Source organism: Esox lucius, chromosome 1 (genome assembly GCF_011004845.1).
Source record: "Esox lucius isolate fEsoLuc1 chromosome 1, fEsoLuc1.pri, whole genome shotgun sequence".
In the NCBI taxonomy this organism is placed as follows: Eukaryota; Metazoa; Chordata; class Actinopteri; order Esociformes; family Esocidae; genus Esox; species Esox lucius.
The window spans coordinates 23,298,646-23,326,136 of NC_047569.1; the positions used below are offsets into that span (position 1 = coordinate 23,298,646).

A 27,491-nucleotide genomic window follows, 5' to 3' on the forward strand; every position below is an offset into this window, starting at 1 on the left:
GAATGATGTTTCCACCTCCATGCTTCACGGTTAGGATGGTGTTCTTCAGGTTTATCCCTGATGTCCTTACACAGCTCTCTGGTTTGGCCATTGTGGAAAAGTTGGAGTCTGTTTGATTGAGTGTGTGGACAGGTGTCTTTTATACAGGTAACGAGTTCCAACAGGTGCAGTTAATACAGGTAATGAGTGGAGAACAGGAGGGCTTCTTAAAGAAAAACTAACAGGTCTGTGGGAGCCGGAATTCTTACTGGTTGGTAGGTGATCAAATACTTCTCATGCAATAAAATGCAAATTAATTATTTAAATATCATAGTGTGATTTTCTGGATTTTTGTTTTAGATTCCGTCTCTCACAATTGAAGTGTACCTATGATAAAAATTACAGACCTCTCCATGCTTTGTAAGTAGGAAAACCTGCAAAATCGGCAGTGTATCAAATACTTGTTCTCCCCACTGTATACCACAACTTTCATCCTATCAGCATTTAGAATTCAAAACACCTGCTTTATAACAATTTATTTGCAGCCATTGCTTGATTTAAGGTCAACAACTGAACAACAGGCCTTCAAAAAAAATCTTTATTTTAAAAACATGCTTGAGAATTCTAATTATCATGGCTGCAGAAACTACAAAGGCATAACATCCATCCATGATGTATTTGAAACAGGGGCTGTCTGTCCATCCACTTCAAGGGGTAACAATCAGGGTCTACTGTTTAGGAATGCAGCTGGCAGCGTGCAGCATTCCTGTAGTATATGGGCTGAGTGTCTAAAAAGGGGAGGGTTGGAGGGGGGTTGTGCATTGGAGGAAAAACGTCCTTATATCCCGCCAGGCAGAGACATTATTCCTGTTGAATCTTTCTCCCGGTCTGAACACTCCCTGTCACTCAAAAGGCAGCAGCTTGCCCAAAGATACTCCCAGAGAAGCCCCTTGGAGCCTCCAGCTCCTACAGCACATTTCACTGCTCAGCCTCTCCTCACACTAGGTGTGAAAGCTGGCAGGCATTTCATTTTCAAATGAGTTCTGACCTACATACAGGCGCATATTTAGTATGGGTGGTATGCAGCTATAGTAGACATCCAGGATTTGTAGACGGGTTCCAGTCCATGACAAATGAAAGATCCATGTGGTGGTGTAAGAAAGCTAAAGAGGTTTGACTCACACCACCCAACTTGCTACAAGTAGATGAGTAATGGAGAAAACACCAAATGTCCTCATCGGAAAGATGACTACCTCATCCTCTTTGGTTTCCTGGACTGAGAATGAATGCAAGAGTCACGATAAACGTATTTCTCTGAATCCCAATGCAACTCTTAACTACATTCTTCAGGTGTGAATGGGATACAGATATAGAATACTGAAACAAAATGTCCTGATAAAGATCAGTACTGTGCTAATGATAACAGTCCATGAGTGAGGAGTATCCTGCCAGATTCAGTGCATCAGTTTTCAAAAGGCTGCCTTATAGGGTTTTTTTCTCAAACAAACTGACAGTGGAGGCAAACAGCCTAGCAAAGTTAACTGAAACCAGCCCAGTGTGTGAGGTTAGAGGCTCTCTCTCTCTCTCTCTCTATTACTACTGCAGGGACTTACTGGGGAATAGGAGCAAAAGGCTGTTCTGCTTTTGGGGCTGACTGCCAAAAGCCCACCTCCTTCCCAAAACCAACTCAGCCTCCGCCATTGCAGCCCCCCTCCAGCAGTGTCCGTGCTCCCGATTCCCTTGGGCCTGGAGGTCCAATCGTAGATGCAGACTGCTCCTTGTCTGCCTTCCCCTCCCCCAGTCCCTCGCTCTTGATCATGCCCTCCATGACTCCTCTTGCTCCCCCCCTCCCTCTCTCTAACTGCGCGGTGTGTGCGGCTCCATTGTGGAGGCTGGCTCTTGTACTCCAAGCGGTCCCAGCTGCAGCTTTCTCCCCTGTCACTCCTCCGGATTGGGGCTGCAGCGTCTCTGGAACTCCTGGCCATACTCATGGATCCACTTGTTAGCCACTGCGCCATAGACAACAGAGAAAGTGTTTTAACAGTGGATGTCCACAGAGCGGGAAGGCAAACATTTCATTCTATATACTAGTGTGTAAAAATAAGTCAAATGAAAAGCTATTTTTTACCTACATATTTAAACATGTAAAGGTGCAGACAACGTTTTTATAGGTGGTTGATTTCCATCAATACTGCGTCAATACTATAGGAATCAGGTCATCATTAGAGGTCTTGTCTAGATCCAATAATAGGAAATGTAGCCCTATGCTCATATAAAATTAGTAAAAATGCAAATATACTCTTTGCCACTCAAAACATTTCTCTCAAATGAACAACTTTCAAGTAATTACTAATAATAGCCCTTTCCCTGACTGCAGTGTCCAAGACAAGTTTATTTATGTGGAATGGAGACCTGCATGTTTAAAATCCCAGAGAAGTGCTCAGTGCCTGACCTCTTCTGTACACCGTCCCTAACTGTATCTTTGTAATATATTACAGATGTGGCCCTGGGCTCCTGCTGTTACTTACAAATGACAGAAAGGTCTACTGGTCCACAGACATATAATGGGATTATTTCAAAATGTGTGACACTTCAATGATAACTAAATAAAAGTTGATTTCTTAGACTCCATTTAACTCTTTTCACTGTAGATGGTTTTATATAATTTGTTGGAATTTTATAGCATATTTATATTAATATCTTTATACTTGTTTTCAAGCTTCTTCATTCAATTGTATCTATGACCGTGTCTCACCACAACTCCCAATGGATTCAGGAGAGTGGAAGATCAGAACAAGTTTTCCTCAAAGGCTCTTCTGCTTTTTACCACACTGGTGCCCAGCAAAGAAGTCCCAGAAATGCCTCTTACCCCATTTGTCCCCAACAAGGACAGGGCAGCCAGCATGCAGGGTGTCCCCATCTCCTTGTCCATTCTTATGGAGGTTCCACCAGAAGAGGGCAGCATTCTGGAACATGAGTCATTGGAAATGTGTCACTAAAAACAGTGAAAAGAAAACAATTGTTCTTCCCTTCAAACCAAATATTGTATAGCACATTAAAAACCGCATCAGAATAATTGTGCAAAACTGAATTCCAAGTATAATACCTTTAATTTGGATGTGAAAAAAGGGAGAACAATGAGAGAATAACTCAATAACACTTGGGAGGTGGTAAGAAGAGAAGCCTCAGTAAAAGCCAGATTGAGCCAGTGAGGCCCTGTGACTATTCAAAAGATTCTCATTCATTAAACCAAACAGTCTGGATGTGTACCATACGCACACTATTACTGGGCATCTTTCAATGTAAGAAGATGATATTTATTTATGAAGCATTTTAAAGGGATAATTGGTGGCCTGTATAATGATTGATGTAACTGTTTTTCCTCATGGGTATTTGTGTGTTGAAATTGTCTCTTGAAACTATTGTGTGTGTATTTTTGTGTTCTTTGTACTGAATCTAGGACACAGTTGTAAATGAGACTTATGTCTCAGTTGACTACCTGTATAAACAGTTGGTAAATAAAAAATAAAGGTCATATAGTGCACACTCCTTTAGCCCAGGTCAAATGCAGTGTACAATATTGTGCCCATTATGATGGAGGACCAGCGGCTCCTCTCCGCACCACAACCCCACCACTGTCATAAGACCCCTAATGGCAGATAACTGAAAACATCAGCACTTTATATGATGGGACTTTTCAGAGGAAGGAATCTCATACGATCCTTGGTGTTGTTTGGACAGCTGCACAGAGTGAAGGGCTTACAGAGTGAACGTACATGTTCTGGCTTGAAAACTGTACACACGTCAGCAAGCAAACCTGTGGTAATATCTTAAATGGCACTTAAATCCCTACATAGTGCTCTGTTTTTGAATTAGCCTTAGGTTAGCAGGCAGATAACGTGTGCACAGTGCATGTACTGTACCTCCACAACAGGAACACTGAAGTTAGCATGGATGAAGGCTGTGGATCCACCTGCGTCCACTGAGCTGAGCTGTGGGGGATGACAGAATTGTCACTGTGTGGGTCTAGGCACTGTGTGCACATGTCATAAAAAAAGGTCCAAGGTCACAAGCAGACCTTTTCCAGACCCAACTTAGCTGGAATGTTGACACTAAAATAGAAGATATCTCAGGAAAAACACTGAATTATGTAGATGGATTCAGTTTATAATCTATTTCCACAAATGAGATGATGAACTTGCATATTCTTCTATTTCAACAAAAACCAATGAGGAACTTACATATATCATGAAGGTTGCCACTCGATTCCCAGTGTTGAGCCTAAACAGGGGGCTTGAGGCTGACTGGTTATATGTAGAAAATACTCATCAGGAATATAATGTCCTTTGTCAATAAAGGTTACATTTCAAATGGCACCCTTTCTTCCTATATAGAACACTCAGATTGACACAAACTATTTGGAGGAGTTTGTAGATTTTGTTAAATTGCAAACAGAAGTGACCATTTCACCAAGTGCAGCTTCCATCTTGAAGGGTTTATTAATTTAGTAAATATCAAGTTTATCTACTGCTCCAAAGAGAGTGAAATACACTAACCGTTGCATGGTCAAAATGGGGTTCATAGTGTCCTCCAATCCCATAGTTCACCACCTGGAGGTACTCTGCATAGGGAGGCTGCACATTGAGACCTGTGAGCATGGTGATTCGCTGATCCAGCCTCCCAATTATAGGGTGTGCCGTCTCCTTCAGCCATGCACTGAAAAATAAACCCAAGCTGGTCAATTACAATGTAACCGTCTTGACTTGAACTTGACCTAAGCAATGTGTGCCCACGGTCTTCCAACAGATGGCCTCATTCACTTACAATGCAGAGCCCTGAACCAATCACCATAGATGGGGTCGACACAGCTGCCAGTTTTAGCCAGTTTGTACGGCAACTGCTTGATGTCAGAAGGCTGATTGGATTAAGATAGATTAATGACTGTTCAACTGAGAAAGATAGTTGGCTATAGACCATTTGATCAGTTGATGAACATAAATATTTACTTTTGTTTCCTAATGTCACACAATCATGTTTCATATTTTAAGGGCCAAATGAGGGATACGGAAATATATTTAGATAGGTAGATACACGTGAAGTCATTACACAAAGGGAAGGGTTAAGCTTTATTATTGTTTTCAGAGTCAGTTAGAAATGTAAAGGTGAGATGTTTCTCATAGTTGGTTTGTACCTTTTGCTGATGCGATACTCTGCAGTGGCCTGTTTCTCTCCTGACGCCACCACAGATCTCCTTAACTAATGGCAGAAAAGGAAGGAAAACTGTGAATACTAAAGGCCTGTATGCAGAAGTAACAGTCTAGAATCAGTCTGAAATATGCAAGAGAAAAATGAATGATGTATGGATAGAGAAGGGAACACCATAAATAACAAGAACAACGTTTCAATATTCAACAACTGGCAACAACTGCAATTTTCCGATGAGGCGGTTTCTGGAGGAAATACTTGACTGGCATTTCTATCTACCCCATCTCCAAATACTTTAGACTAGACAGCTAATTCTAAACGCCTGGAGTCATGCTTGATATACAGTAAATATGTCTACATTATCTGAGTCCTGCTATGCTTCAGGCTACAAATGACTAATACTCCTGGTCTGTTTTTGATCAACCAACCCAAACGTTGTCCAAAATGTATTATACACTTTTTAAGATATATTTTCAGGCCTTTTATGCTTTGTTAGATAGTGAGGAAAGATAGAGGAGAGTGTTTTGCTAAAAGAGCAGTGGGCTATTTGAGCCCATTCTACATCAGTACATAAGCCCTGGAGGTGGAGGACTTAGTGGACCGCTGGAGCGCACCAGGCTACAGAGCTCGGTCCAATCCTGATTAAATAAGTTGAAATTCGGTTGAAACTTCCATCTGATGAAAAGGTGGAAATCCTACTGCTGCCAAAACCACACACAAGCTATTGGAGATTATTTGGGTTCCCACAGCTTGTTATAATATGTGAGTCAGCGAGAGCACTCTAAAGATGACATCTCTCTCAATGATGAGGTCAGCAGAGTTTCCGTTCCCATTTTGTAATTTTAGCATTCAGGTCACAGAACAGAGCTAGGACTTTCTAAAACCCTTGGGAGATTACAAAGGTGAGAATAAAAAGATGACTATATCATGACATTCCTATCCTTGCCTGCCTATTAAACAAAATGGTACAATTCACTTGGGTAAAAAAATTGCATCTTGTGTAGCCTAATGTGCCAGACCGCTAGGAAAGTTTTCACAAAAATACGTTGTACCAGCAGAGCCAAAACTAACAGTGTAGAGACCCTCTCTGGCACAATCATTACTGGAGTCATAAAATGTACACAGATAATAGGTAGGTGGTATGTATGCTTCTCCGCAAAGTAATGCACTTCAAACAGTAAGCCTTTAGTTGTGCTAAATGAATCAAACCGCACAGCAGTCTCTTTATTAGGTAACACTATAAGAAATGTAGACATATTTTGCAATGGGCTAGGAATGTGAATATAGTAAAAGACATAGGAATCGAGGGTATCCCAATGGAATCTAGTGGTCCCTCCTGAGTAAAAGAGTGTTGTCTTTCCTGTGTTCAGAATTGCGATATATGCCTATAAAGTGAACACCTCCAGAACAATGCAAGATATGGTGTGCTGTTTGAGACAGAGCCATGGCAGTAAACACTCACCCCTGTCTGGGCAACGTCCTGGATGCTCTTGGCCTCTGAGTCACTGATGAATCTGTGGTACAGGACAACGTACGGCTGCAGGCTCAGCACCTCGCGCCTGATTGGCTGGAGCAGCAGCCCGGGACTGTCATTGGTAAAATAGTCACAGAAGAGCCGGGGGTTTTCATAATGACGCGGCTGTGAAAAGAAGAGGGCATCTGAAGTCCATTATGATAGCCGAAATATGGAACAAAAACAGCTGTACTTTCTTTTCATCCTCAAACTTGTATTTAAAACCTTTTTTCTCTCTGCAAGCCCAACACTGCCAAATCTACGAACTTTCATTGAAAACCACAACTGATTTCCTCACAATGGGGCAGCTGAGTCAAAAGTGATCATGTCTGAAGAGAGTAATGATTTGTGTTGTGTTTTGGTGCACTTCCAACATAAACAGCTGAATTGATCTACCTGAGTTCCCTGTGTCTGACAGAGTCTCTCATAGGTGTTCCTGGTCCGTAAATAGGTTGTTTTTGGCCTCTTCAATTCAGTGTGTGCACTCGGTAAAGGTGGATATTCAACAAGCAGTCTCTCATACATTTCTATATTCTTCGAAACTCTCCTGTTCATTGGATCTACAGGAAGGGAACAATTGTGTTACCATTAAGATATTACTGTAAGTTTGAAGAAAGAAGTCACAGCGTCCATTTGGTTAAAATCAAGTAGTACAGAAATTGTCTTGGTCATTTCACAGTAAATACATTATGCAGATTAAGTACACCATGCTTTAATGTTCAGCTACATGGGGACATCAGCAGATGTTGACCAGGTTGTCTCTGTGAACTGTTTGACAGGGGTGGGATGTTTTTGTAAAGAACTGGAGCAGTCCCACTCCTTCTGTATTTTGTTTACTGGATGGGGTAGTGCAGTGGAAGGAGTAGTCTGAGTGCAGCGTGGGACACGCTCCAAGTCCAACCCACCTCACAGGAGTACATAGTATTATTTATATTAGAGGCTGCTGGACCAAACCAAGGCACAGTAGTGGGACGTTTGTACTAGACAGGCTTACTTACCATAGTTCAACAACTCCTGAGAGAGACTTAGAGCATAGGAGACGTTTCCTGTCTGAAACACATATTTTTTAAAGAATCACACCCTCTTGGCACAGATATTCTCTTCAACCAGTAGGCCTACTTGAAAGACAATCGTATTCAACATCGGATTCATATTGACTATAAGATCCAAATGGCAATTATTTTGAAAGACACCTTGAAGTGAGAGAAGGCCAGGTGATCTAGAGCATCTTCCAGGGTTCCCTCATTCTCCGGGCTCCATTCTCCGCCGGCCCCTCTGAAAAGACGTACAGATTCCTCCAGCCACTGTACTGAGTGGTAGTAGTCCTCCTGCTCATAGGCCACCTACAATACCACCGGCGCCACCGCCGACCACCACAAGAGGTTTGCATGAAATAGTTTAACATTAAACACTTAGACACATCCTTTACCAAAACAGTTGTGCACCCATACCATGATACAGTATATACAGCTCCGGAAAAAATTAAGAGACCACTGCACATTTTTCTTTCCTTTCCAAAAACGTTGAAAAGGAAAGTTTTGAGTGAGGAACAGAAGCATTCAATTTGCAGTGGTCTCTTAATTTTAACCCTTCTGTTCCCCCGTCTCAGCCCCAAGGTCTGACGCTGCTATATTATTGTGCTGGGGGAGTAGGGTCAGTTCTCCTTCTCCACTATAAATCCTCGTAGATATAAAGAATGCATTTTCAAAATGTTCCCTGTCTCCTGACGTTTTAAATTTAGGAAGACATGAGGTCCTTGCCCACACCTGGCTTGAAAGACCTGTTGCTGTCCCTGTCCAAAGTCCTCCTGGTTGGGTTGCAGATCAAGACGATACCTGACGATTTCAGCTGCCACTTTGCTGACACCTCCCCCTCCCCCTCCCCCATGCTGTCCCTGTCCTTGTCCCATCTGGTCATGTTTCCGATCTGGATTCAGCCCACATGCATTTATTAATTATAACAATTTGTACTCTTAATATGTTCACCTGCCACAGCCAGAAGAGGACTGGTCACCCCTCTGAGCCTGGGTCCTCTCTAGGTTTCTTCCTAAATTTCTGCCTTCTTAGGGAGTTTTTCCTAGCCACTGAAATTCAACACTACTGCTGTTTGCTCCTTGGGGTTTAAGGCCGGGTGTTTTGTAAAAGCACTTTGTGACATCTGCTGATGTGAAAAGGGCTTTATAAATTAATCTGATTGATTGATATGGCACAGTGATTGTCTATGGTGGCTGCAGCTTTGTATGCACAAATGTGAGAAATACACACAGAGTCTATAACTAACCCAGCTGGTTGCTTTCATTTTATTCAAACAATAGTAACATGACACCCCCACAGACAGACACCCCAAACTGAGAATCTGTTTACACACCCTCACAGACCATCTTATTGTTTACACAGGTGAAGGCAAACGCTCCTACTCTACATTCTTAAAGACCTCCCTAAACAGACAGATTATGTATTTTACACAGTCTCCCCCACAGTGACTGCCTATGCACAAGCTGCCACGATACATAAACAGTAAGATCTAATGTAGAGTGAATTATCCTTCTTAGGGAACTCTCCAGTCTACTCTCTTGATATGAATAGCCCTGACACACAGGCCAAGGAATTCACTGCCTCTTTAGACACAAACCACAGAGTATGACAGACTCCGAACAAAAAGGTGTTTTATGCCCTTCTGGTAAGGGATGCTCATCGGGGTAGACAGCAGCCTAGCACTTCTGCTGTTACATGCCCACCCTCCCTTTCTTGAGAACACGCTGAACTGCTGACCCTTCAGAAACAGCAATGGAAGCAGGGATTCCCATTTGGTTGCCCCCCATCGTGAGACTAGGCCAAAAGGAAATCATAGAAGATTCCAAAAAGGGTGTGTCCTTTTTCTCTATCCATTTTAAAAGTGTATACTTGGATCTTCATTGTTGAACCAATGCAAAAGTGTGTGCAAGTTTACATTTCAATAAAAGGGTGGAGAATGAAGTAAAAACAGTTAAATGGATGAGGTATTGATGGATTACCTTCCCAACCAAGAAGCAATCATCCCCAGAAAGAGGAATAGATATTATTGGACTGTAGATATCAATAAGGTTGCCATTGTTGATCCTCTTGAATTGACCTCTCACGAGTGACCCCACTTGAAGGGAATACACATCCTGAAGCCTCATAAGCCCTTTGGCAGCCCCTTGAAGGTCTTCTAGTTTGGGAAAGTAGCCCTCCTCCTCCTCCACCTCCTCGTAACCAGACCTAAGGGCTGAAAAATAACCAGGAAGTGAGTGGATATGGGGGAGGGGTGATGACAGGACACAAGAAGAGGACCTTTGTAAAATGCCTGTCCCAGGTGATGTCAGCTATTAGAACAAGATGTGTGTTTAAAAAAAATCTGTAATGGAAACCACCTTGTGTGTTCTCTTGGGCTTCATTACTATAGACCAGATTCACCCACTCTGACTGCAAGCGCTTGATAAGAGTGAATGCCACCAAGGGGTTTGCCATAGAAGCAGATGGTCCACTGTACACCTCACTGTGCAAGTCTGACACTTTTGCATAAAACCTGCAGAAGAAAGAGTAAGGCTCTGTGATATGAGTGTGATGAAAAGACATCATGTTAAGGTGATACCATGATGGGGAGACAACCATCTAGTAGGCGGATGATACAGAATGTAGATGGTTTCCACAGAAATACATTTTCCCCAAAATCAGTATAATCGTGGGTTTGGCTCCCTTTCTGAATTTTTTGCACAGGTTTTGCATATTTTTATCCTGAGTGAACAAACTGTTGAAACAGTAGAAAAATATACTTGCATACAATTTATTAAAACGGTGTGCCATGCCCAAATTCCCTTTGTGAAAAAACAATAGACTTCTTGCACCCAGAAAGTGCTGGTGCCATCTTTAGCTGCACTGACAACCACCAAACACTTCCTATAGATGTTGATCATTGCTGTGGAATAATTTAGGTCCGTGCTTCCATGTAGAACTGCTTTAAATTATAGGTTCCTGAAGATTTGCTGCTCCTTTCAATTTGTGCCACAACATCTCAATGTGGTATAGGTCTGATTAGTCCAATGTACAGAATTGCCTTAATTCGCTAAATACTCCTGTTTATGTACTCCTCTTATTTATGCATAACGTGGTGTAAAGATGTTTCTAGTGACAGAGAAGATATGGGAACAGAATTCACAATATGTGTAATTTAGGAGGGTCCAGCCTTTCATAAAGATTAGAAATTGGTCTGGTTTGGTCTAAACCATAATGGGTGTGTGATGACACATCATGCCAAGATCAAACAATATAGATTTTTTTTAAATGATTCTTGATGCCCTATGTTAGAATTCTCTGATAGAGAGTAGAATTCTTGAATTCTTCTATGATGGCAAGTTACACATGTTGAAATAACAAAGCATCCTCAAAACATCACACTACCAAGACCATGACTGGCCATTGATATGAGGTCAATACTCTGGAATGCAATATTTGTAATACATAACTGAACCCAACACTGAAATTCAACACTACTGTTGGGGTGTCTCTGTAAAGCACTTTGTGACAACTGCTGTTGTAAAAAGGGCTTTATAAATACATTTGATTGATTGATTGATTGAACCCATGCTGCTCAGTCTTTTTTTGTTGTTGCAAAAACAATATTGAAAGCACATGTCAAAACACCTGGAAAAATGTGATGGTGTTACGTTTTGGGGCTGCTTTTGCTGCCTCAGGAACGAGAAAACTTGCCATGATTAAAAGAAGCATAAATTATGCTCCGTACCAGATCATTCTAAAAGAGATTTAAGGACATTCGTCTGGAAGCCAAAACTGATTCATATTTTGGTCAAATCAATGGAAGTATGTTAACAAAAACAACAATAACCAAATAGCCTAAACCAAAATTCAACTCCGTATAGCCTATGGTTTGATGTTAACTTAAATGTGATTTGAACGTTCGAATCAAACTCTAAAGTATACCCGAATTACTTTAGAATTTTTCCTAGGACTGGCCAAAGTTAGTTGAAATTTGTAAGCTGTAGGCAGTTTAATACAAACGGACCGATGCATTAAATGGTTTCTGAGGAACCAAACAAAAGAAATTTGAAAAACGTGTCATTCTCAAGTTCTCAAGTTACAATAAAATATATCCAATTATACATTTTTTGACTCAGGACATAATAGAAAAGAGTAAGTCGACGAACCGCGCAAGCATCACCACAACAATCTACCTGTCCGTCACTCACCTTTTGATATCTTCAAGTCTCTCAGATTCGTGTTCAATGTAAGTTTCTAAAAGATCAATAAGTTGTCTTTCAATACTGATGGCTTGTCTGACGTTCAATAATGACGTAAACATCTCACCAGAAGATAATGGAATAAAAAAAATGTAAAGACAGACTGAGTGAATAGACATGAAATAATATAGCATTTTGCGCGCGTTTGATGTCTTCAATTACGTTTTAAAATGTAAACGTAGCCACTGATAAAGCTAGTGTTTTTGTCAGCTGAAATATCCATCAATAGCTAAGACTATTAAAAAACGATCTGGAAGTTTTTTTTTAGAAATCCAATCAAGCGTATCTTACATTAGGAAAGATGCGCTCGGTACCGCAGTTCTGTGTGACTCTCTGCAAAGTGCTAGTTTAACAATAGAGATGGATAGATGACGCGACCTGGATTTGAACCGTTTTAGCATGGACATTCTGTGGAGACATTCATAATTATTCATCTTAGAGGGGCTTGAAAATGTTATTCCGAATACACCAAGCGTAAAGAAGGATCAAATGTCTTAATAGGATCATCAGAAGCGACAAAGTAATGACTGAACTCATTAAGAAGAAAATGGATACTTCGTGGGTTCAATAGCTACTTCAATATCTTGAGTGCCCCAATTGCGTTGCCCATTTATTCACAAACAGACATTATGTAAATATACGTTGTCTATCCAAGTCGATGATCTGAACTTAACGCGAGACGCACCCTCTCACAGATCAGATATCAGCTTTCACTCCACGTCATTTTTCATCAAGGGAAGGTTTCATTAATAAATCAAAATAAAGACCTATTGCAAATTGCATGATTAATTAAACAAGTAGGTACAGTAACTATTTGCTCAAAGTTATTGTAGCAGCTAATTACCGTGCGTTAATATACTCAGTCCCTACATTTCACGCTGCATATTCGGTCTCATAATAAAAATATATGAATTGTCAGGATTAATCGAATAATTAATGATTGTAATATCAGTCATCTTACTTTGCTAAAGAATTTGCACGTACATTCATCCAGAGTTTTGGCTCAGGTTATCTGTGCTTCAAGAAGCTCTGTATGTACACCATTTGCCAAGTTTGATATTTTAGTGACATCTAGTGTCCACTATTTATCAGACAAAAAAAATTATACATTTAACTTTACCCCTTTATAATGTATTCTTTGGTTAAAAATACTGTGGTTATAAGTAGAAACATCTTTAAAAATTTAATAGAAACATATTAAAAAATATATTAGAAAACCAAGCTTCATAATTTTCTCCAGACAGGTTGTACTCGTTTGGTGTGTTGTAATTTACAAACAAATAGAGGCGATTTAAAGGTTAAAGATTTATTTGATCAGTGGCTCCACATCATTTTACCCAGGGTTTAGGGGCTCTGGGGCTGACCCTGACCACGTGTCTGCATGAACAGCACAGGATAGCTCCCCTTATGTAGCCCCTCAGGCTTCTGTCTCTCAGGCCGTAAATAAGTGGGCTGAGGAAGCGGGGGAAGCAGAATGAAGCAGAAGTAGTTTAAGAAGGACATGTGCTCCAGCAGCAGACCAGCAATAAGGCTCTCTGTGATCGGTTGAGTGAAGGCAATCATGCACAGCAGCAGCTGGAAGCCATGAGGCACCACCGTATGCATGGCCTTGCCTACTGATGCCTGGTCTGCGCGCATCTTCCTGGTCTCCAGGAGGATCCTGATGTAGGTGAACACGATGATGGATGCCACCACAGCAAAGAATAGTCCGTTGAGAGACACTTTGAATAGTGTCTGAATGGGGGATGAATTAAGGACCGTGGTTTTGCACTGTACTGGGGTGGAGAAGATATTCATGCCAGGCTGAGGCTCACCCAGAGAAAAGTCTACGATAGGCAGGATTGAGCTGACCAGCCACAGACTCAAGATGATTATCCAGATGCGATCAGCACGCCAAGCAGCCGGGCAATCCAATGGGTACATGATGGCCATGTAACGTTCAAGGGACATAGCAGCCAGGATAAGAGGAGTGTTGAGGAAGGTAGAAGTAGAAAAGAAGAGTAGAGGAGCACAATAGACCATGGCAAACCTTATGTTCACCACAAACAAAAATAAGAGGAGGATGGATGTGAGGAGCTGCAGGGTGTCGTTGATCAGCATGTAGGCAAACAGGATGTAGTGGGAATTGTCCAGGAACTGTCTGTTAAAGGCAAATGTGTTGAGCATAACCACGAGGAAGTAGAAGATGCAGAAAATGGAGATCACCACACACTCCTTGATAATTAGAGTTAGACCTTTTTTTGAGTTGACGTTGCTGGTAAGGTCAGTCAAATTCAACATTTTTCAGTATGGCCCAGTTCAGGAAAAGCTGATATCATCAAATTTGGAGAAAAACAAAGACTTAAAATGTACATAGAACAATAATGACAAATGATTTAGCATTAATTAACTAACTAAAGGTAGTTTCACAGAACTTAATATTTGGTACAGAAACCTTTGTTTGCAATAACAGAGATCATACGTTTCCTGTAGTTCTTGACCAGGTTTGCACACACTGCAGAAGGGATTTTGGCCCACTCCTCCATACAGACCTTCTCCAGATCCTTCAGGTTTCGGGGCTGTCGCTGGGCAATACAGACTTTCAGCTCCCTCCAAAGATGTTCTATTGGGTTTAGGTCTGGAGACTGGCTGGGCCACTCCAGGACCTTGAGATGCTTCTTACGGAGCAACTCCTTAGTTGCCCTGGCTGTGTGTTTCAGGTCATTGTCATGCTCTTACTGAGGCAAAGAGGTTGTTGGCCAAGATCTCGCGATACATGGCCCCATCCATCCTCCCCTCAATACGGTGCAGTCGTCCTGTCCCCTTTGCAGAAAAGCATCCCCAAAGAATGATGTTTCCACCTCCATGCTTCACGGTTGGGATGGTGTTCTTGGGGTTGTACTCATCCTTCTTCTTCCTCCAACCACAGCGAATGGAGTTTAGACCAAAAAGCTCTATTGTTGTCTCATCAGACCACATGACCTTCTTCCATTCCTCCTCTGGATCATCCAGATGGTCATTGGCAAACTTCAGATGGGCCTGGACATGCGCTGGCTTGAGCAGGGGGACTTTGTGTGCGCTGCTGAATTTTAATCCATGGCGGCGTAGTGTGTTACTAATGGTTTTCTTTGAGACTGTGGTCCCAGCTCTCTTCAGGTCATTGACCAGGTCCTGTCATGTAGTTCTGGGCTGATCCCTCACCTTCCTCATGATCACTGATGCCCCACGAGGTGAGATCTTGCATGGAGCCCCAGACCGAGGGAGATTGAGCATCATCTTGAACATTTTCTAATAATTGCACCAACAGTTGTTGCCTTCTCACCAAGCTGCTTGCCTATTTTCCTGTTGCCCATCCCAGCCTTGTGCAGGTCTACACTTTTATCCCTAATGTCCTTACACAGCTCTCTGGTCTTGGCCATTGTGGAGAGGTTGGAGTCTGTTTGATTGAGTGTGTGGACAGGTGTCTTTTATACAGGTAACGAGTTCAAACAGGTGCAGTTAATACAGGTAATGAATGGAGAACAGGAGGGCTTCTTAAAGAAAAACTAACAGGTCTGTGAGAGCCAGAATTCTTACTGGTTGGTAGGTGATCAAATATGTATGTCATGCAATAAAATGCAGATTAATTATTTAAAAATCATACAATGTGATTTTCTGGATTTTTGTTTTAGATTCCGTCTCTCACAGTTAAATTGTACCTATGATAAAAATTACAGACCTCTACATGCTTTGTAAGTAGAAAAACCTGCAAAATCGGCAGTGTATCAAATACTTGTTCTCCCCACTGTATATGAGCTTATTGGATATCCCATTCCTAAACCATGGGTATTAATATGGAGTTGCCCCCTCCTTTGCAGCTTTAACAGCTGCCACTCTTCTGTGAAGGCATTCCACAAGATTTTGGAGCATCTCTCTGGGCATTTGTGCCCATTCACCCAAACACAGCCCTAGACCATCATCCCTCCTCTACCAAACTTTACAGTAAGCGCTATCAATTCCAGTAGGAATGCGCTTCAGCACTCTGCGGCCCCGCTCTGTGAGTTTCTCCACATACTTTTGGCCAAATAGTTTATGTCCACTGCAAATTGTAGAATGATCAAATATAAGTCCATCTCAAAACAGTTGTATATGTTAACTATACTAAATGCAATTAATAGAAAGATGTGAAGCAGGACAAGGTAATATTTCAACACCTCAATAGTCAACATTGTTTTAGATATATTGTGATTGTGAATTTTAATAATTCAGGTAATTTCATGATTTCCCATTTTTCTTCCAATTCCTTCACCTTAATCCTGTTTAATTATAGTATACATGCCTTATTCATAAAATGCAGTGCCTCTGTATAAAAAAGCTTCTAATTTCATAATATCATGAGAATCGGCAGCCTGAACACATCTCTTTGCCAAGGTAACCTAATTTTGTGGGCATATTTGTACAAAATGTTGAAATGTTTCACCCAATATGGATGCAAATTGTCTCAAATAAAAGTTGGCAGTAAACACTTTAACCCATAATCATTGTACAATTTATCACTCAAAAGTAACTTATTATATTTATGTTGGCATATTAGTTTGTATGGTGGATTGCAATGAATATTACCATGTATTATATTGTGCTGTACTTTGATTTGTATTTGGATTCCAAGTGTTGCTACAGCTTGCGCACATGTGGAACTTAGAAATGTCCTTATTTTCCATGAAAACATACAATAAATTATTTTGAATAGGAAATATAGCAAAATGATTAGGAAATAGTCACTGAAAAGGATAGAAATAATGATGCCAATTTGTTGAGGTGATCTGAAGACATTTCACCCCATGCTTTCTGAAGCACCACCCACAAGTTGGATTGGCATCATAGGCACTTGCCACTTACCATGAATTCAAGCTGTTCCCACAACAGTTCAGCAGGGTTAAGATCCGGTGACTGTGCTGGCCACTTGATAATAGAGAGAATACCAGCTGACTGCTTCTTCCCCAAATAGTTCTAGTTTGGAGCTGTGCTTCGGGTCAATGTCCTGATGTTGGAGAAAACCGGCAACAATCAAGTGCGGTCCACACAGTACAGCATTGTGTTGTAAAATGGAGTGATAGCCTTCCTTCTTCAAGATCCTTTTTACCCTGTACAAATCTCCCACTTCACCACCACGGATATTCTTATTTGTGATCCGAACACCTCAAACTTAGATTTGTCTGTCCGTGACACTTTTTTCCAATCTTCCTTTGTCTAGTATATGTGTTCTTTCGCCCATCTTAATCTTTTCTTTTTACTGTTCATTCTGAGACGATTTTTTTTTTTGCAACTCTGTATCCTGGAGTTGCCTCTTCACTGACATGTGAGGTGCTTGTTTCTCAAATTAGACACTCCAATGTATATGTCCTCATGCACAGTTGTGCAAGGGGGCCTCCCACTCCTCTTTCTATTCTGGTTAGAACCAGTTTACGGTGTTCTGTGAAGGGAGTACTGCACAGCAATGTACGAGATCATTAGTGTCTTGGCAGTTTCTCACATGGAATACCCTTCATTTCACAGAACAAGAATAGACTGATGAGTTTCAGAAGACATGTCTCTGTTTCTGGACATTTTGAGCCTGTCATCAAACCCACAATTTCTGATGCTCCAGATATGCAACTAATGTAAAGAAGGCCAGTTCTATTGCTTCTATTTACTTGGATTAGCTAACACTGAGTGTCATTGGTACACAGGACTGATGATTGCCGATAATGGGCCTTTCTGTTTAATTTGAAGTTATTTTAATGGACAAAATACTTGCTTTACTTTTGAAAACAAGGACATTTCTAAGTAACCCTAAACATTTGAACAATATTGTAGAGTATGTGGCTCCCTTATGGAGACAAGTGTTAATTTCCCAATACTACTGTATCTCCTATCCACTCGTGTGGATATATAATTCTGTTAATATAATGCATTGACAACAACTTAAAAAATGTTAGACAGTGACAGTCCATTCTTCAAATAAAAATACTACTAAAGCATGCCTTTTTATTTGAATTTGGAAGATGGTACTGTACAGATGCTGTCAAATGTTTTGGAACCCTTGGACTTTATAATGGACAGCAATAGGAAGAATGCCCTGTTTCCTGTTTTTACTTGACTTCGTCATTTTAACATGTTGGGACACGAAACGTACTACAGATTTGATACATTAAACAAAAACAATCTTAATTTCAGTTGAGATTTCTTTCTAATTTTAAAATATAAATACGTGAATGATCGTTTTTAATCTTTTGTTACAACTTGTTTCTGAAGAAGTAGTGAAATGTACAAAGAGAGCAAGTGTGCCAACATACTTAATTTGAATGTGTAGGCCTACTAGGTATGTTTTTGTATTGTTTGTTAGGGGACCTAGACTGTATTGGATGAAGAGGGATGTTTTCTCTGTGTGGCTGAATATCTCCATAGACCAGTTAGAGAGGGAGAGCAGGTCCCCTGATTAGTAATTAACAGACTGGTTGATTATTAATGTAGAGCTAATGACTTTAGCCTTATTGTGCAACATCATGTTTTATTTTGTTTGGCAAACAAGACTGTTGAGAGCAGTGCACCAGGGCTTGTTCAGTCTTGACGTAGGTCATGCGTCAGTAAACCCACTGGGCCTGAGCCAAAACAATGAATTCTCCCTGAACTGCTGGGCCCAAAACAACCTGTTGATTGTTGGACCCCTGTACTGTTAATGTCATTTAAACATTTGAATGTCAAATATCAATGTAAAAATAAATTTTACAGAACAAACAAACATTTTATTTTACAAATTTGTAGTCAATCTGCGGGCCCTGCAAATTGGACATCTCTACCAAAACCACCGTAAAGAAACACGTGAAACACACCAGGATCCTCTTACATGATTGCAGGATTAGTTTCTCATGAAAACATTTTGTATTACACATTGACAGCATTTATCGTACAGGTGTACATGTGATTTTTCTTCTCAATTTAGGATTAGCATTGTCCATACTAAAAATGTTAAATGTATTAGAATATCCAAACAGGGTATAATCAGTGACAATGACAAGTCAACCTACAGGGAGGAGGCCGAGCGCCTGGCGGCATGGAGCACTTACAACAACCTGGCCAACCTTCACATCCATGCCACAAAGTGATTGCCCCCCTTCCATCAGGCAGGCGGTACGGGGCTCTTCGTTCCCGCACCAGCAGGCTCAGGAACAGTTTCTTTCCATCTATGGATGTTTTCAGTTGTTACAGGTACATGTCTACCTCGGGAACATCACTGCTGTTATCCCTGCATTTCAGTTGCTGTTACGGGTTGCTTCCCCTCCGCCCTGAGTCAGGTGGTTCGGTCCCTGTTTTGTTTTTCCACCTGGAGTGCTGGGGGTGTGTTCAGTAGGGCAAGGGGCGTGGCAGAGTCTTCACTGCAGAGCCATTCTTCGCAGCTGCACCTCATCCACATGATTCACTCCAGCAATATTTAAACCCGGGCTGATCACCTCTTCGGCGCCAGTTCGTTATCTACTACCCATGTGGTACTTGGCTCTCAGTTCTAGTTACTTGCTATTATCATCCGTGTGCTCCATTTTTTGCCTTTGTTCCCTGTGTTTGTACTTACCCTGTGTTTCTCTCCTGTTGCCTGCTCAGACCTGCTGCTTCCTCTGCTGCGCCTACTAGCTCCTGGCCTCACCACCCAGCCTTCACCGTCAGCTCTCCCCCAGCTTCGGACCTGCCTACACTGTTTTCTCATACAACCCTGGCTCTCCATTAAAACCTTTATTTTTGAATCTACCTTACGTGGTCTGTGTGATCTCTCTGCGTTCTGGGTCAGACGTACTCTAACAGTTGCACAAACAACTTGCACATTCAGTTTGCCTCTTTGCACATTCAGAGCTGCTATCGGGCTTGCATTTTTACAGTTGTTGTATACGCATGTCCACCTCGGCGACTTCATTACTGCCATCTCTGCATCTCAGTTGCACATGCTACCTTATTCCTTCAATTTGCCTTGACTGTACATCTAGAATGCCATTTAGAATATCCCTTTGTATCTTTACAACTATTATCCCACTTGTAACATACACTATTCTTCAGGGGTATTCAAATCTTACCCTACGAAGGCCGGAGCCTGCTGGTTTTCTGTTCTATCTCATCATTAATTGGACCCACCTGGTGTCTTAAGCCTGAATCAGTCCCTGATTAGTGGGTTGTAATGAAAAGATTGAGTGGAACTGGCTTTGAGGGCCAGATTTGAATACCCCTGCTATACTTAGTACTTGTACATTTTCTGCCCTCCTCTATTTGCCTTAATTGCACATTTAGTATTGCCATTTGTACTGGGCCGCCGGTGGATTGGAGGCTCCGGCCCCAAGGCAGGACAGGGCACTGGAGCAGAGGGAGGTGGTGGCAACGGCAGGGACTGGTCAGACCGCTACTTCAGAGGCGGTACAAGCTCATCGTCCCACCCCTCCTGGGGGTCGCACTGGAGGTGCAGGGCTGGGGATCAGCACAGGGGTCAGCAGACAAGGAAAGGATGCCTGGCTGGATGTTGCTTCTGCTGCCGTCGATGTGTCCAGAAACCAGGGCCTCAGACGTTCCCTCCACATCTGCTTACGGCGCTCGAAGGCCCCTTCCTCCTCCTCCACTGCTGCAGTGGCTTCCTGGTTTGGAGGCCTCAGCACCACCACCTGGCTTGCTCCTCCAGAGGCTGAGCAAGGAAGCCCTGCAAAGAAGCCGAGAAGCCCTCGTCCAAGAGGCCCACAAGTTGGGTGACGGAAGCTCCTCATCATCATGCTCTGACACCTCTCCGTACTCCCGTTCTCACGGCTGCAGGAGCTCTTCCTCCTGTCCCTGCAATAGCCCCCCGCCAAAAACAACATTTGGGTTCCCAGGAAGGCGTTCCGGAGGTATCCGAAACAGATGCCCAAGCCACCGACAAGACAGCCCCACAACATCCAGAGACTTGAGGTACTCAGGGCGGATCTCATCCACCCCCGGTGCCTTGCCACCGAGGAGTTTCTTGACCACCTCAGTGACTTCAGCCCGGGTAATGGATGAGTCCACCTCTGAGCCCTCATCCTCTGCTTCCTCAATGGAAGAAGTGACAGCGGGATTGAGGAGATCCTCGAAGTACTCCTTCCACCGCCCGACGACATCCTCAGTTGAGGTCAACAGCTGCCCACCTCTACTGTAAACAGCATTGGTAGGGCACTGTTTCCCTCTCCTGAGGCGCCGGATGGTTTGCCAGAATCTCTTCGAGGCCAGCCGATAGTCCTTCTCCATGGCCTCACCGAACTCCTCCCAGGCCCAAGTTTTTGCCTCCACAACCACCCGGGCTGCAGCCCGCTTGGCCTGTCGGTACCTGTCAGCTGCGTCAGGAGTCCCACAAGCCAACCAGGCCTGATAGGACTCCTTCTTCAGCTTGACGGCATCCCTTACTTCCGGTGTCCACCACCGGGTTCGGGGATTGCCGCCTCGACAGGCACCGGAGACCTTACGGCCACAGCTCCGAGTGGCCGCTTCGACAATGGCGGTGGAGAACATGGTCCACTCGGAGGTGGGAGTTAAAGATCTCTCTGACAGGAGACTCGGCCAGACGTTCCCAGCAGACCCTTACAGTACGCTTGGGCCTGCCGAGTCTGTCCAGCTTCCTCCCCCGCCATCGGATCCAACTCATCACCAGGTGGTGATCAGTTGACAGCTCCGCCCCTCTCTTCACCCGAGTGTCCAAGACATACGGCCGCAGGTCAGATGAGACGACAACAAAGTCGATCATCGACCTGCGGCCTAGGGTGTCCTGGTGCCACGTGCACTGATGGACACCCTTATGCTTGAACATGGTGTTCGTTATGGACAAACTGTGACTAGCACAGAAGTCCAATAACTGAACACCACTCGGGTTCAGATCAGGGGGGGCGTTCCTCCCAATCACGCCCCTCCAGGTGTCACTGTCGTTGCCCACGTGGGCGTTGAAGTCCCCCAGTAGAACAATAGAGTCCCCAGTCGGAGCACTTTCCAGCACCCCTCCCAGAGACTCCAAGAAGGTCGGGTACTCTGCACTGCCGTTCGGCCCGTAGGCACAAACAACAGTGAGAGACCTATCCCCGACCCATAGGCGCAGGGAAACAACCCTCTCGTTCACCGGGGTAAACTCCAACACATGGCGGCAGAGCTGGGGAGCTATAAGCAAACCCACACCAGCCCGCCGCCTCTCACCATGGGCAACTCCAGAGTGGTGAAGAGTCCATCCTCTCTCAAGGAGTGTGGTTCCAGAGCCCAAGCCGTGCGTAGAGGTGATCCCGACTACCTCTAATCGGAACCTCTCAACCTCACGCACTAACTCAGGCTCCTTCCCCGCCAGCGAGGTGACATTCCACCTCCCAAGAGCCAGTTTCCGTGTCCAGAGATCGGGTTGTCTAGGCCCCTGCCTTCGACTGCCGCCCGATCCTCTTCGCACCGGCCCCTTATGGTCCCTCCTGTGGGTGGTGAGCCCACGGGAGGGCGGCCCCACATCGCCCGTTCGGGCTGAGCCCGGCCGGGCCCCATGGGGGAAGGCCCGGCCACCAGGCGCTCGCATACGAGCCCCAACCCCGGGCCTGAATTGCTTTTTATGAATGCTTTTTATAAATGTAAAAAGCAATTCACCAGAACAAATCATTTTAATCAATCTGCAAGCCCTGCATATTTGATAACTTTAACAAAACTGTGCCATAAAGAAACACATAAAACACCTCTGTAACATCTTACAATATGACATTTTCTCATAAAACATTCAGTATTACACATGGACATAATTAACCATACAGATGTAAATGTGATTTTCCTTCTCGATTTAGGATGAGCTTTTTCCATACTAAAAAGAAAACATTTATTAAAATATCCAAACAAGGCATAATATTTCAGAACCACCATAAAATCCTTAACTCTTAATCCATGTACAAGTGGACTCAGGCATCAAGGGGCAAGAATAAAACACATATAGTTAAAGTACCTAAGCTCTGTAAACAGATTCAAATTGATGTTCATTACTGCTGTTTCTATCAGAGGACACCAGGTCTGGATCAATCTTTACCCAGACTGACACACATGCCCATTCCAACATAACATATGCACATATACATACCAACTCTGCGCACTGTACTTAAACTAGCCCTAATGCCTAACCCTATACTCGACTGGTAGTGATACAAGAAAATAAATGCATTTTTACAAATGTTTACAAGGAAAGTACCCAACATCATACAGCAAAGCATTGATCATCCTAAAGTTTCATCAGCTACTATTTTACAAATTTGTAATAAATCTGAAGGTCCTACGTATTTGATAACCTTAACAGAACTGTGCCATTAAGCAAAAACCCCTTTGATACTCTCACTAAATTACAGGATTTCTTTCTCATTAAACATTATTACACATGGACTGCATTTACCGTACAGCTGTGATTTTCTTTCTCCATTTAGGATTAGGCTTGTCCATATTAAAAACAAAAACAATCTTAGAACATCCAAACAGGGCATAATATTTCAGAACCACCATAAAATCCTTATCTCTTAATCCATATACAAGTGGACACAGACATCGAGGGGCAAGAATAAAACATATATAATCAAAGTACCTAAGCTCTATAAACAGATTCATATTGATCTTCATTACTATCGATTCTATCAGAGGACACAAGAACTGGATTAAACAAAGGAGAAGCTGGAAGCCATGGAGAATAACTGTCCTCAGGCCCTTATTGGTGGATGTCTTTCTCTCTGATGAGGCAGCCCTGGCCGCCACCATGATCTTTACATAGGTAAACGCTATGACCAGAGACATGACTAGGAAGTACAACTGATACAGAGCTGAGCTGAGATGCCCCTGCCATGCGAAGACAATCATCTGCTCCAAACTGCAGATTAGAGGATTGGTGTAGAACCTCAGAGACACCGCTGAGAAGAGGATGGAAATCATGATGATCCAAATAACAGAGCTGAGAGCCTGGATAAGTAGGATGCTGTAGATGGCCCTCATCGGGGTGGAGAGTTCACTGTGCCGCAGAGGCATGCAAATCGCCACATAACGCTCCAGGCTCATGGCTGTTAGTGTCAGTGGTGTGGCAATTGTCAGGTTTTCTAAGATAATCACCAGAAATATACACAGCCCACCTTTCATTGGTGCCCTGGAGTAACTCATTACAAGCAATGCATCTGTCAAAGCCAAAAAAATACTATCACAGAGAAGTGTATGAGCAAAGAAGATGTACCGCGTGTTGGTGAAAAAGGCTGCTTTTTTAAAGAAGGTAAAAATCATGAGGGAGTTGACAAAGAGAAAAATGGCAATTAACACTTGAACGATCTCCATTCTGACAGACGCAGGTATTACTGTTGGAAGAACAAGACCTCCCTCACTGTCCTTGCTTATATTTTGCATTTTAATTCCATTTGAAAAGATAATAATAATGTAGTATAAATCACAATGTTAGTATGAGGATAGTAGTCAATCATGGAATTAAACCATAAATAGAACCAACATCCATCATCAGTCTAGACCATTTTACTAGGCTATATACAATGTCTGCAGAATGTTTCTGAAATAAACATGATCTTACTCTAGTCCTTGAATAACGAGTACCCAACAATAACTATTGTACAATTACTCTGCTGATTGTGTCTCTGAAAGCTTAACTGATGTTGAACACAACCCGTGTCTATTCTCCTGCTCCTCCTGTCTCTAGCTAAGACAACATCACTGAGTGTACAACCTTTATAGTAAAAAACATCACTGGCCATAGCTCTTCAGAGATCTAGCTATTTTTAAGATCAAAAACAAGAGCTGGGTAAACATTTGTCTGCTGGTTGTAAACAGTTATTTATTAAGTATCATGAGAGATGAAGAGAGCATTTGTCAGGGGAAAATGATGTTATGTGTGGAATAATTTTTTAGTTTTTAAAGAATCATCTGAAAATAACGTAATGGCATTTGTGTTAAAATATATAGTTTACAAGGACAAGTTCAGAGACTATTTTTTCGATACATTTTATAATGAAATAAGACAATTGGTCCTGTTTAAACCAAAGACCAACCCAATTGTCAGTGGTCCTCTGTACTGTTTATGCCACCTCAGCATTCCATCCAGATGAAGGAGACATCAGTTGTTCCATTTAAATTCTCATAAAATCACACATACAGTGGGGAGAACAAGTATTTGATACACTGATGATTTTTCAGGTTTTCTTACTTACAAAGCATGCTTTTTTGGCTGATTGGGCACACATTCTTTTTTGGCTGAATGGGCACAAATGCCCACAGAGATGCTCCAAGATCTTGTGGAATGCCTTCACAGAAGAGTGGCAGCAGTTATTGCAGCAAAGGGGGGGCAACTCCATATTAATACCCATGGTTTAGGAATGGGATATCCAACAAGCTTATATACAGTGGGGAGAACAAGTATTTGATACACTGCCGATTTTGCAGGTTTTCCTACTTACAAAGCATGTAGAGATCTGTAATTTTTATCATAGGTACATTTCAACTGTGAGAGACGGAATCAAAAACAAAAATCAAGAAAATCACTAATACTAAACACTAATGATTGTTGGACCCCTGTACTGCTAATGCCAAAGGAGAATTTGAATGTCAAATATAAATGTCAAAAGCAATTCACCAGAACAAATCATTTTAATCAATCTGCAAGCCCTGCATATTTGACAACTTTAACAAAACTGTGCCATAAAGAAACACATAAAACACCTCTGGATCATCTTACAATATGACATTTTCTCATAAAACATTCAGTATTACACATTGACAGCATTTATCGTACAGGTGTACATGTGATTTTTCTTCTCAATTTAGGATTAGCATTGTCCATACTAAAAATGTTAAATGTATTAGAATATCCAAACAGGGTATAATCAGTGACAATGACAAGTCAACCTACAGGGAGGAGGCCGAGCGCCTGGCGGCATGGAGCACTTACAACAACCTGGCCAACCTTCACATCCATGCCACAAAGTGATTGCCCCCCTTCCATCAGGCAGGCGGTACGGGGCTCTTCGTTCCCGCACCAGCAGGCTCAGGAACAGTTTCTTTCCATCTATGGATGTTTTCAGTTGTTACAGGTACATGTCTACCTCGGGAACATCACTGCTGTTATCCCTGCGTTTCAGTTGCACAAACAACTTGCACATTCAGTTTGCCTCTTTGCACATTCAGAGCTGCTATCGGGTTTGCATTTTTACAGTTGTTATATACGCATGTCCACCTCGGCGACTTCATTACTGCCATCTCTGCATCTCGGTTGCACATGCTACCTTATTCCTTCAATTTGCCTTGACTGTACATCTAGAATGCCATTTAGAATATCCCTTTGTATCTTTACAACTATTATCCCACTTGTAACATACACTATTCTTCAGGGGTATTCAAATCTTACCCTACGAAGGCCGGAGCCTGCTGGCAGGGGCATCTCATCATTAATTGGACCCACCTGGTGTCTTAAGCCTGAATCAGTCCCTGATTAGTGGGTTGTAATGAAAAGATTGAGTGGAACTGGCTTTGAGGGCCAGATTTGAATACCCCTGCTATACTTAGTACTTGTACATTTTCTGCCCTCCTCTATTTGCCTTAATTGCACATTTAGTATTGCCATTTGTACTGGGCTGCCGGTGGATTGGAGGCTCCGGCCCCAAGGCAGGACAGGGCACTGGAGCAGAGGGAGGTGGTGGCAACGGCAGGGACTGGTCAGACCGCTACTTCAGAGGCGGTACAAGCTCATCGTCCCACCCCTCCTGGGGGTCGCACTGGAGGTGCGGGGCTGGGGATCAGCACAGGGGTCAGCAGACAAGGAAAGGATGCCTGGCTGGATGTTGCTTCTGCTGCCGTCGATGTGTCCAGAAACCAGGGCCTCAGACGTTCCCTCCACATCTGCTTACGGCGCTCGAAGGCCCTTTCCTCCTCCTCCACTGCTGCAGTGGCTTCCTGGTTTGGAGGCCTCAGCACCACCACCTGGCTTGCTCCTGAGCAAGGAAGACCTGCAATGAAGCCGAGAAGCCCTCGTCCAAGAGGCCCACAAGTTGGGTGACGGAAGCTCCTCATCATCATGCTCTGACACCTCTCCGTACTCCCGTTCTCACGGCTGCAGGAGCTCTTCCTCCTGTCCCTGCAATAGCCCCCCGCCAAAAACAACATTTGGGGTTTTCTCCGGGCTGGTCGCCGTCATCGCTACCACCAGGGTTACCGCTGGGCAGGACCATTGAAGTGAGACACACCACAACTGGCAATGATCCACAACCTCAATGACTGAAAGGGCACCTTAAATAGCGTCCCCAATTAGAGGCAGTGTGGGGCAGCTGCCTTTAATTGTGGATAATCATAAACAGCAGCGCAGAGATGCCTAGAGGCACCTCTGCGGTCAGACCCTAGCTGTGACCCCCAGACGCATAGAGAGAGGCCCCTAGCCAGGACCTGACAATTTCCACATAACATTTGCACATATGCATACTCTGGGCACCCACACACCACACACACACCACACACACACATTAATTTATCTTTTATCCTTGTGGGGCTTGAAACCTTACACAG

The 27,491-nt window shown here is 43.0% G+C and overlaps 2 protein-coding genes, 1 long non-coding RNA gene and 1 pseudogene across 4 annotated transcripts; 1 reads left to right on the forward strand and 3 right to left on the reverse strand.

Annotated features, from left to right (window-relative positions):
- Window positions 1-448: 448 nt before the first annotated feature.
- On the reverse strand, window positions 449-12,313 carry p4ha3 (prolyl 4-hydroxylase, alpha polypeptide III). Of its 2 annotated transcripts, XM_020040414.2 has the most exons (13): window positions 11,922-12,313; window positions 10,089-10,243; window positions 9,711-9,943; window positions 7,891-8,040; window positions 7,696-7,747; window positions 7,094-7,257; window positions 6,647-6,823; window positions 5,171-5,235; window positions 4,536-4,695; window positions 4,221-4,283; window positions 3,903-3,971; window positions 2,849-2,945; window positions 449-1,988 (listed from the first exon to the last, which is right to left on the reverse strand). In XM_020040414.2, the coding sequence occupies exons 1-13, from the start codon at window positions 12,104-12,106 to the stop codon at window positions 1,918-1,920; spliced, it is 1,641 nt and encodes a 546-aa protein (XP_019895973.1). In that variant the 5' UTR covers window positions 12,107-12,313; the 3' UTR covers window positions 449-1,917. The 2 variants fall into 2 exon arrangements, with proteins under 2 accessions (XP_019895973.1, XP_019895989.1); XM_020040430.2 differs by lacking the exon at window positions 449-1,988 and having other exon boundaries at window positions 2,891-2,974.
- Window positions 12,314-13,300: 987 nt separating this feature from the next.
- On the reverse strand, window positions 13,301-14,252 carry LOC109615675 (annotated as a pseudogene).
- A 5,112-nt stretch (window positions 14,253-19,364) lies between these two features.
- Window positions 19,365-19,712, forward strand: LOC109615534. Its single transcript, XR_002196527.2, has 2 exons — window positions 19,365-19,456; window positions 19,569-19,712. It is a non-coding gene; the product is annotated as an uncharacterized LOC109615534 (long non-coding RNA).
- A 640-nt stretch (window positions 19,713-20,352) lies between these two features.
- On the reverse strand, window positions 20,353-27,095 carry LOC114839496 (odorant receptor 131-2-like). Its single transcript, XM_034293467.1, has 5 exons — window positions 26,691-27,095; window positions 24,908-24,967; window positions 23,350-24,260; window positions 20,536-20,771; window positions 20,353-20,417 (listed from the first exon to the last, which is right to left on the reverse strand). The coding sequence occupies exons 1-5, from the start codon at window positions 27,093-27,095 to the stop codon at window positions 20,353-20,355; spliced, it is 1,677 nt and encodes a 558-aa protein (XP_034149358.1).
- Between the last annotated feature and the right edge of the window lie 396 nt (window positions 27,096-27,491).